This window comes from Emydura macquarii, unplaced genomic scaffold (genome assembly GCF_026122565.2).
Source record: "Emydura macquarii macquarii isolate MOO-44397 ecotype Brisbane River unplaced genomic scaffold, CSIRO-AGI_Emac_v2 contig_306, whole genome shotgun sequence".
Taxonomy (NCBI): domain Eukaryota; kingdom Metazoa; phylum Chordata; order Testudines; family Chelidae; genus Emydura; species Emydura macquarii.
Window position 1 is genome coordinate 14,312,284 of NW_027130443.1, and position 10,836 is coordinate 14,323,119.

Below are 10,836 nucleotides of genomic sequence, written 5' to 3' on the forward strand. Positions count from 1 at the left end.
AGTGGAATGCTAACAAGACGTGCCCAGTGCTGAGACTCCTGCATGCCTGTACCAAATGCCACGCTGGTCGTTATTTACTCTGTGATCTCCCCCTTGCTCCTCAGAACTGCAACGCAGAAAAACCCCCTCAGGAGGAATGTGGCAATGGGCTCGATCCTACAGTCCCGCTAGCATGGGGCAGCGCTTCTCAGCTCTTCGGGGGCACCATGCAGGTTGGCTGGGCTGACCTAGGCTGAGCCAACTGGCTCCCCCTGCTCCCCTTTCTTTAACTTGCATCATGATGCCAAAGTGCCTGGCCCCTGTGCTTCCTGCATCCTTAAGCTATCTGCTCAGCCAAGCACACACCCGCCTGCCCCTGCATGCCTGGCGAGGGCCCTATGCAAGCCGAATGGGGTGACTCTGCAGGACAATGGGAGGAACAGCACCCAGGTCCTGGGGTTACTTGGGAGTTAATTTGTCAAAGGAAGCTGAACTAATGGCAACGATGCTGAGCAAGCACAAAGCAGTGGATGAAATCCTGGCACTGGGGAAGTCAATGGGTGTTTTGCCACTGCCTCCAGTACGGCCAGGGTCTCGCCCTCGTAGGCAGCAGCCATTGTGCCTGGCTGGTTGCACATTCTCCTAACACCAGGATGTGTGCAATGGTCGGTTCGCAGGGCATCTGCTCTGTGGAATCACAGTGGGACCAGGCTAAATACGAGGCTAAGGTTTAATTCTCTTCTTCAGTTTATTTCCACCATCTTGTCTCTGAGCATCTGGGGTGCGCTGGGGAAAATGGGCAAACCCGTTGGACTAGCAGACGTGAACTTGCAGTGATAGCTCCCCGGATAGCCCAGTGACAGGGCAGGCAGAGTCCTGGCACTGCCAGGAGATAGGTAAGGATGATAAATTGCAGCAGCCTGAGACTTGTGTTACAGGCTCTCAGCCCATGGGCGAATGTTTCTTTGCACATACACAAAAGTCAGTCATGTGTCAGCCCTGCACATGCACTGGGTTTCCTGGGCAGCTGATTTTGGGGTGGTTGGGTTTTTTGCCCAGACCTGCTATTTTGTAGTGGCTCAGAACAGCTCAACCCAGCAAGGCACTTTGGTCTGGAAAATCACGGTGTGAGATAGCAGAGACATGGTGCTTCGGTTGGCCAGAGAGCTGCCGCTTGAGCACTCTGAGTCCCCTTTTGTTGGACTGGGCCCAAGCCCTGGGCCAGCCTTGGTGCAGCACAGGCTGCTGTGCCCACGGTGCAGTGACAGGCTGTGTGTGCCGCCCCATGGCAACCCAAAGCCCGCGTCCAGACGACACGCAGCCACAGTTAGCTTCACAGAGCGAGCTATGATGTGAGATGGGAAACAATGTCCAGGGAAGTTAGACCTCCACGAAACCCAGGGCCAGCAGCGAGCGTGGCGGGATGAGCCTGTCCCATCTGCACTGTGCTGTGCTGCCCGTAGGCGAGTGTCCTCGACTAAGCAGCACAGACAGCACCAAGCACTCCCCAACTCTCTGCCACTGACTCACTATTTGGCCTTGGGCAGGCCAGTGACCCTCTCTGTCCCCATGTCTGTACAGTGGAGATCAGCCTCAGATAACCACCTGCTTCCCAGGGAAGGGTGGCGCATTCGTGCTGGTACGGCGCAGGGAGGATCCTCCAGGTGCGTCTACACTGCTGCTTGGAGCGAGCCTCCCAGCCCGGGCAGGCAGACTCAGACTAGCCTGGCTTGCACTACCAGGCTAGACACATTGCAGGCTGGGCTAGCACCCGAGCGCGGACCCAGGGCTCAGCTAAACACACCTGAGTTTTCGCACCCGTGGACTGTGGCATGTCCCGTAAGTCGGGTTAGCTGTTCTGCCTTTGGGTTTTGATAGATGAAAGAGGCATGCCTGTGGCCCGCAACACCAGGGGCCTCCTCAGCAATTAAAAGGACAATTCATCATCTTCAGCATGGTCCTGCCAACAACTGGCTGTAAAAAGCCATTCCTGGATTTGATGGCTCCCCCACGAGAATGTAGAACCGTGGAGGCAAGTTCCCCAACCCGTAACCCGAGCCACGAGCCACACCCTCCCGCCCACACGGTCCGACTCCAGCAAAGGCCTCCCGCCACGCCCGGAGGTTAGCAAACTTGGGCTCTGGGGGACCGACAGGGAAGCAAGAGGCAGAGTCAAGGGACCTCTGCTGAGAATGCCCTGTCAGCAGCTGCCAGATGTTCACATCTAGGGTCTGTGAGCAGAGCACCTTGGCTGACCTCAGCAGCGCAGGGGCACAGAGGTGGTGGTTACAGCCCAAACCATATAAGGCCATAAAGCCCCGCTGGGAGACTTTCTGTGCTGAAATGCCTGGGGCTGCGTTGTAGCGGGGCCCCACTGACAAGCAGAAATTGGTCTGTGAGCTGTTCCTGGCTCTGGTGGGAGGAGAAGTCCTGCCGCAGCTGATGGTTTCCAAGCACTCTACAATACTCAGCAGTAAGCAGGGCCGTGAGGCCAGAGGGAACAGATGAAACTGCAGGAGGACTCAGGACAGATGTCCTCGGAAAGCTCTGATTGCTTGGGGAGGGAGAGCTCAACAGCCCTGGCGCTCACTTCCCTTTTAAGTCATGCGTCAACATTTCAGCCAGTCACCTGCAAGGGTCAGGAAGGGATCCCACCCCCGGGGGGCTCTGCGGCAGGGGGTTGAGCTCCTTCCTCTGAAGCATCAGAGCTGGCCATGGCTGGAGTTGGGACACTGGACGGGTAGGGCCAGGTCTGTGAGGTGGCACTGAGCAGTCTCTCCCCCAGGGGCATGGCTGGCTGGTTCTTGCTCACATTCTCAGGGTCTAACGGGGGTCGGGAAGGAATTTGCCCCAGGATAGATTGGCAGGGACTGCAGGGGGTTTCACCTTCCTCTGCAGCTTGTGCTGCGGGTCACGTGCCAGGATTATCTCACTTGATAATTTCCCTGCCACTGTGGGGGCCTCAGGCACTGGTGCACCTCGGTCCCTCCTATTCTCTGCCTGTGGCACACAATAACCTAGTCTCCTGTGGTCCTTTGGTCTCATTTCGCTCGTTGGCTTAGTGTGCGGGTGCTGGGTGGGGTGTACAGGAGCTTAGACTGAGATGATCTGGTCCCTTCTGGCTTTAAACTCGGTGACTTGTGGGTTCCAGCCCATGTGTTTGTGCCAAACCCTGTCCAGCGGGGGAAAGGGCTGTGTACAATAATGTATTGCCAATAAATACAAAATTCAGTTAAAATATTGGCAAAGGTCTGAGTGCATCTGCACTCTCCCTGCTGGAAGACATCCACCCCCTCGGCATGGGTTGCTATGCAGGCTCATTTAGGGCACAAACATCACCAGTCTGGGCAGGAACAAGCTTGTATTAGCTGGTGAAGGTTTGTATGAACTCAGATCTGCCATTCAAGCTTCTACATGCTTGGAAAAGAGGCCAGGCCTCCCCAAAACCATATGGAGGAAAAGCACTCCCCCGCCCCACCTGTCTGAATGCTGTTTCTGTTTTTCATCCCCAAACTAGTTACACTTCATTTTTAATAGCGCCCTGTAACATTAACCCTTCACTGCCTCATCCTGCACTCCTGCACGGAGAGAAAACAGCACAGAGCCAGCTCCTCAGCTTTGGGCTCCTGTATTTCTGAGGGCGTGCAGCGGGTCAGGGGCACCCACTCTTTCTGACTGGGAGTTTTGCTGTGGTCCTCAGTAGGCGCTGGAGTGAGTGTTTTGACTGCAGACAGAAGCACTAGGAAAGGGATATGCAAAAACTCTGGAACACGGAAACTTCTAAGAAAATGCTGATTCGGCCGCTGATTGTGTGGAAGCAGCCAAGTGGGACACGCTTCCAGCTCGTTTTCAAAGGGGTCCCCCTTTGTGGTGCACTAACTCGCTGTCAAACACACAGCTCTCCAGGCACACCCCCTCCCCCTGCACCCCAAAAGGCCTTGGATTGGGACAGCTTCCTCCAGTCAAACAAAGGTGGACTAGGAGAAAAGCAGAGCCACTTCTTGGGGGCTGCGCGTGCTACCTCTGCATCAATTCCGGCCCACGTCTGGGCTGGAGAGGGAGTCTCCCTGAGTCAGGGGAGCAAATACGAACTTGTTTAAATGAAAAAAGTTCCATTGCTTTTCCAAAGGCATATGCCTCTTTTCCTGATGTTCTGTAAATTAGCTGCCTTGATTCCGAAAGGGCCAGGGACATCCCATGGAAAACCTCTGGAGAGAGAGGATTGAGAAACAACCTACAGAGCAACATCTCTGCGGGCACAGCACGTTTTCCTGGCCATTTCCCTGTCTGCTTTTGTCCTGGGAACATGATTTAGTTATTTATTGGGATCCCGGCAGTGCATAGCAATTCTCATCAGGTACTGTGCTGAGCACTGACTGTACACCTGTAGAACAGGTGCAAGCAGCTTTCTGTCCCTGAGGAATATCCGCTGGTCCTGTCTGCATCCTCTGCCTGGAATCATAGTTCTCCCCTTGCGACATCATTCTGCAGCACCCATTCTGAACAAATCTACTACCATTTACTCACACTGAGCGATAAAGTAGGAAACCTTTTTCCAGGCCAACCAGCACCTAGTTACTGAATGGGGAAATCACAACAGTCTCAGATGTTTACTGGGCTTATTGCAAATTGCAAAGACCTATCTTGCTTTCCAGCAAGTCAGGAGTTAACTCTCCGCTTGGCTCCCAGACAGGTGTTTCGGGTGCAGTGAGGAGGCAGGCCAGGGAACTGAAGGCTCAGTCAAGCAGCTGACAGAGGCTCCTGGAGTGGGAAGGTGGCTGTATAGCTACGGTGGGTCACTCTGGTATGACCCGAAGGCTGCAAAATAAAGCCTTGGTGAAAACTCTGACAGAGCGAGAGGTCGGCTTGCCCCGGGCTAGCTGGGCGCGTTTGCACCAAGGGGCAGTGTCAGCTGTGACCTGAATTGCTCTGTTCTCCAGGGACAGCTGCAACCTCAGCTCTTCTCCCCCGCTCCCGCCTGCCTGCTTTGATTTGCTGGTTCGCATTAAACATCTTAGGTCGCCCCCCCACCCCCCCTTTACTGCATCCAGCGAGGTCCGGGCCGGGCTGGAGACCCCCCCCGGTAATCCTGCGAGGGACACGCACTGGCCATAACCCAGCCAGGGCTCCCCGCTGGCAGCTGCTCCGGATCTCGGGGTGCGCCTCGCCCACCCCCAGGAGGTCAAAGCCCCCGCTAAAGGGGGGAGGGTTGGGGCCGGGACCAGGTGTGGGGGGGTTATGCCGCGGTCCCCGGGTTCGGCTCGGCTCGGCTCGGTTCGGCTCGCGGGGAGGGGGGGTCACGGGCTGGTCTCTCCCCACTGCGGCCCCGAGCCGGGCCCCGCGCCTGTAAATATCCCCGGGCGGGGGCCCACGCCACGTGACCCCGCCCCCATGACGTAAACCCAGCAGGCGCCGCGCTGTTGTGGCGTTTACAGGCCGGGTCGCCCGGGTGACCGGGGGAGGGGGGGGAGGCGGGGCGGGGCGTGGGGCCCGCGCTCCGCCCCCTGCCACTGTGGCCCGGCGAGCACGTCATCTGCAGCCAATCCGGGCCGCGCGCGGTGACCTCATCGGGCTGGCGCTGGCTATTTAAGGCGCCGCGGGGCGCCCCCCCCCCACGCCGCCCTCACGCGTGTGCGCGAGAGAAGGAGCCGCCGGCCGGGGCCGCGTCCAGCCTGCAGCGCCGTGCGCCCCCGCCGCCCCCCTCACTCACCGAGCACCCCCCAGTCCCGGGCGGCCGCTCCCAGCCCGGCCCGGCCCGCGGGCCCCCCGCCGCCGGCGGGGGAGGATGGAAACACCCTTCTACCATGACGACGTGTTGAGCGGCTTCGGCGGCGCCTTGGCCCGGTCCGGCGGCGGCGGCAGGAGCAGCAGCAGCAGCGGCGGCGGCCTCCCGCTGGCCTTCCTGGGCGGCGGCATGCTGAAGAAGGACGGGCTGGGGCTCAGCGACCAGGTGGTGGCCAGCCTGAAGCCGCCCGGCCCGCCGCCCCACCAGCTGCGCGGCGAGGGGCCCGGCGGCGGCGGCGGGGAGGGCCCGGCCCTGCTGGGCTCGGCCGAGCTGCTGAAGCTGGCCTCGCCCGAGCTGGAGCGGCTGATCATCCAGTCCAACGGGCTGGTCACCACCACGCCGACCAGCGGCCAGTTCCTCTACCCCAAGGCGGCGGCCAGCGAGGAGCAGGAGTTCGCCGAGGGCTTCGTCAAGGCGCTGGAGGACCTGCACAAGCAGAACCAGCTGGGGCCGGGCGGCGGGGCCGGGGGGGCCGCGCCCGGGGAGCTGCCGCCCGCCGCCAGCCTGGGCCCGCCGCCGCCGCCCCCGCCCGAGCCGCCCGTCTACGCCAACCTGAGCAGCTACCCCGGCTACGCCGCCGAGAGCGGGCCCTACCCGCCGCCGCCCGGCCTGGGGGCCGCCCCGCCGCCGCCGCCGCACCCCCGCCTGCAGCCGCCGCCGCCCGCCCTGAAGGACGAGCCGCAGATCGTGCCCGAGGCGCCCAGCTTCGGCGAGAGCCCGCCGCTCTCGCCCATCGACATGGACACGCAGGAGCGCATCAAGGCGGAGCGCAAGCGGCTGCGGAACCGCATCGCCGCCTCCAAGTGCCGCAAGAGGAAGCTGGAGCGCATCTCGCGGCTGGAGGAGAAGGTGAAGAGCCTGAAGAGCCAGAACACCGAGCTGGCCTCCACCGCCAGCCTGCTGCGCGAGCAGGTGGCGCAGCTCAAGCAGAAGGTGCTGAGCCACGTCAACAGCGGCTGCCAGCTGCTGCCCCAGCGCCAGCACCAGGTGCCGGCCTACTGAGCCCGGCCCGGCCCGGCCCCGGGGGCTGAGCCCCAGCCAGCACCGGCTGGCCAGCACCGGCTGGCCACCAGACTCGGCCCTGCGCCCCCTTTCTGCCGGACCGAGACTGGGGGAAGGGTCCCTCCCTTGGAGGGGGGCTGCAGGCAGAGACCGCCCCCCCCGGGCGCGGTGGCCAGCGGAAGGGGGGGGCACGCCGCGACGCCCTGCCAGCCGGACTCTTGCCCATCCGGGACCTGTATCTCCACGCCAAGGGATCCGGCCGTGACTCCTGTCCTAGCCGGGGCCCAGACAAACTCGGGGCCCAGGCTCTGGGTGCACAAAGCCAAGACTGCACAAGCCGCCCAGGCTCCTCCGCCTGTGCCCCTGGGGGCCTGGGGCCGCCCCAGGCTCTGAGCCCAAGTGTTCTGTTGTTTGAAGTGTTTCTTTGCTCTATTTATGTTTATACTGGGCCCAATGTTCCTCCCCTTTGTTCATGCTCCACATTCCAGTGTGCAGTAAAGTATGGTGCCAGGAGCGGTCTCTGCTGTGTGTCTGCTGCTGCGAAGGGGGGGGGGGAAGGGGAGACAGATGGTAGTGTAGAAACCAGCCACCAGCTCTGCCTTCAGAGCAGGGCTTGCTGGTGCTGGCCTGGTTGGTGCTTCGCAAGGCAGAGGGAGGGTGGCTTCCCCCCCCCTCTCCCTGATAACTGAAGGACAGAAGTGGAGTGAGGTGAGAAACGCGGGCAGGCATGCCCCCTTTTGTCCAGTGTAGACACTGCACACGCCTCTATTCACCGCCATGGGAAGCAGCTGCCTAGCCGGACTGTAGCTCATCCTTCCCTCTCCTCTGGGTGCAGGGCTTTGCCCTGGAGCAGCTAGGATCGCTGGGTTAACGGAGAGGGGTGTTTAAACAGCAGCGTGTGGTGGTGTGCTGGAAAATGTTAGATGCTGTAATTCGGGCAACTTCTTACCAGTACTCCTGGGCCAGTTGCCAGGCAGCTTGTTTGCTGCGGGCTGCTTTTCCCTGGCCATTACGGCAATGGCTGCTGCTGTTCCTGGAGTCTTGCTGTTCTGTGAATTAATAGATGGGCTTTGAAGGAGTGATGTGGGGCGGGGGAATAAATTGTCAGGTTCTTAGATCCGTCACCCTCCCGTGGCACTGTCTGTCTTGGCCTTGCGTGCATAAAGGGGGCGGAAAGAAAGAAATGGGTTGAGAGAGCCCCTTTCACTTTCATTTTCTGCTTCCTTTCTTAGAAACGCTGTGACTAGGCAAATGGCAGACTTCTAGCTAACTGGAATCTGCAGCTCTGCAACTTTATCAAAAATGGACTTAAGCCCTAATCACGTAGGTTACCTTGGGCATGGGCCTGTGATGTTCCTTGATTACAGAGAAGGTCCAAAAGGTTTTCTCAGGAGACAGCTCTGCCCTATTCAGATTTGCGGCAAACTGGTTAAGAGCTTCCAGGAAAATGCCTTTTCAAAGCGCAAACCAGTGTCTGAAAGAGTGGTCCGAAGAAACCTTAGTGTGAACGTTGCGCCTTATTCAGTGTTTGATGGTATCCATAGCGGGTAGGTAGTTTCTAGAGGGATAATCTTTGCAAAACCTAGACCACAACAACGCATTAGGTGAATGGTGGTATAGGTTCTAATTTTACACGAAGTCTGTTACATTAAATTTTAGCCACTGCAAGTGCGTGACTGCATGTGAACCTGTCGTGCCGTCTTTCATACCGGGCCATTTCCTAATGGAGTAGAAGGGAGCTACTTAAAAAGCAATTCCAGGCTAACTTGATCATGCTCAGGCCACAAAAACTGATGTTTGGAAAATAGGTGGGGAAGTACTCTGGTATTAAAGCCTAGGGTGGATGGAGTCCTTTACCTTTCCCACAGCTGTCAGATCTTCTAAAAACTAGCCCCTTAGTAGGACTCAAAAGGGTGTGTGTGCGGCTTCTATGGTGCTTGGTTGTGCAGTGCTAGGCCCAGAGCTGGCTGACATTACTGTTACTGGTGCATAATCAAAGCAGTAAACAAACGCAGGGAAGTGGATGGGCTCTGCTCATGCCTCAGGAGGAAATAAAAATGAGTGTTTGCTAAGGGAAAAGGCAGCACCAGCGGGAGCTTTATTTTCAGCATTCCAAGACATGATTCTCCACAAGCACTAGGGACAATTTAAAGAATGTGTCCTTAAAGGCTGTGCTTTTTTTTTGTGGGGGGGCAAGGAAACAGTTGTCTCCTGCATTGTCTTTACTGTAGCAGATACCCAACTTCTGTTCTGCTGCCATCAGTAATGATGAGAACAAAAGCAGCAATATTCGTTGGCGTGCTGTTGCCAAATGGTGAAACAAAATTGGCAGGAGACATTTAAAAAATAACATTTGTCTAGGGCATGCCACATGGGGCAGCATACGATGGCCACACGGCATTAAACACAAGTCGGGGAAAGCCTCGGTGACACGTAACCTGCTGTTTTAACTGAGGGGTGGCTTTTACTGTGGCCTAGCATCAGTCTCCCACGCGGACCTGCTGTAGTGAGTACTACGCCCAAGTACGGCTCAGGCAGAATGGAATTGCCTAATTTGGAATTCAGCCAGACCTGAAGGGCTGCATCCTTAAGACCATAACGCCCATACTGCGTCAGACCAATGGTCCCTCTCACTCAGTCCTGTCTTCTGACAGTGGTCAATGCTAGGTGCTGCAGAGGGAATGAACAGAACGGGATGGATCACTTGATTACCTGTCTGCCATTCCCAGCCTCTGGCAAGCAGCCATCCCCGCCCATCCTAGGTAATAGCCATTGGTGGACCTATCCCTCCATGAACTGACCTCTTTTTTTTTTGTTTGTTTTTTTTGTTTTGTTGAACCCCTGTTATAGTTTTGGCCTTCACCACATCCTCTTGCAAGGAGTTCCACAGGTTGACTGTGCATTGTGTGACGAAATACCTGTTGCCTATTAATTTCTTTTGGTGCCCCCTAGTTTTTGTATTAGGAGTAAATAGTGCTTCCTTGTTTACTTTCTCCATACCAGTCATAATTTTATAACCCTTTCTCATATCCCCCCTTAGTCGTTTTTTTCCAAACTGAAAAATCCCAGTCTTACTCATTTCTCCTCATATGGAAGCTGTTCCATCCCCGTCATCATTTTAGTTGCCCTTTTTCTAGACTGTTTCCAATTTTAATAATCTTTTTTGAGGCAGTGACCAAATCTGCACGCAGCATATTCAAGATGTGGATGTACCATGGATTTATAAAGAAGCAATATATTTTTCTGTCTTATCTATCCCTTTCATAATGACGCCAACAGTCCATTAGCTTTTTTGACTGCTGCTGCACATTGACTGGATGTTTTCAGAGAAGTATCCACAGTGACTCCAAGATCTTCCTTGAGTAGTCACAGCTCATGTAGACCCCATGGTTTTATATGCATAGTTGGGATTGTTTTCCAAGGTGCATTACTTTGCAGTTGTCAACATTGGGCAACAAAATGGCAGATGAAATTCAGTCACCTGGTTGTAGGAGATCCCTTTATAACGCTTCACGTCTGCTTGGCACTTACCTATCTTGAGTAGTTTGGTATCTGTAAATTTTGCCCCCTCACAATTTACCCCTTTTTCCAGCTCATTGATGAATCTGTTGAACAGCTCTGGGCCCGGTACAGACCCTGGGGGGCACCACTATTTGCCACTCTCCGGTCTGAAAACTGGCCATTTATTCCTCCTGAGCTGGCCCCCTACAAAATGGCATGTGCCCCCGGGCTCTTGTCATGGCTTGGCGGGTTGTGTGCATGAGGTGGTGCAGCTACATGCCCTTCTGGGACTTCTAACCCACAGCCCACTGTGCAAAATAAGAGTTTGCTGTCAAGAATGAGCAACACATGCCAAATCCGTTTCACAGCTTTTAATCATAGAAATCTTTCTCAGTTCTAAAACGCTTTCAACACCACGCCCACCACGCTTCCCTAGAACAGCGCACTGACGGTGACAAATGAGTGTGTTCCTAACGAGGGATACGTGGTGTGACTTGTACTGTGGCTGGGCCATTCCAACCACTGCTGGTGAAAGTCAGCAGGGGAAGAGGTGGCCTTGTCTGGGGGGG

General features: G+C 56.6%; 1 protein-coding gene across 1 annotated transcript; it reads left to right on the plus strand.

Annotated features, from left to right (window-relative positions):
* Nucleotides 1-5,580: 5,580 nt before the first annotated feature.
* Nucleotides 5,581-7,606, plus strand: JUND (JunD proto-oncogene, AP-1 transcription factor subunit). Its single transcript, XM_067560934.1, has one exon. The coding sequence runs from the start codon at nt 5,765-5,767 to the stop codon at nt 6,764-6,766; it is 1,002 nt and encodes a 333-aa protein (XP_067417035.1). The 5' UTR covers nt 5,581-5,764; the 3' UTR covers nt 6,767-7,606.
* Nucleotides 7,607-10,836: the final 3,230 nt, after the last annotated feature.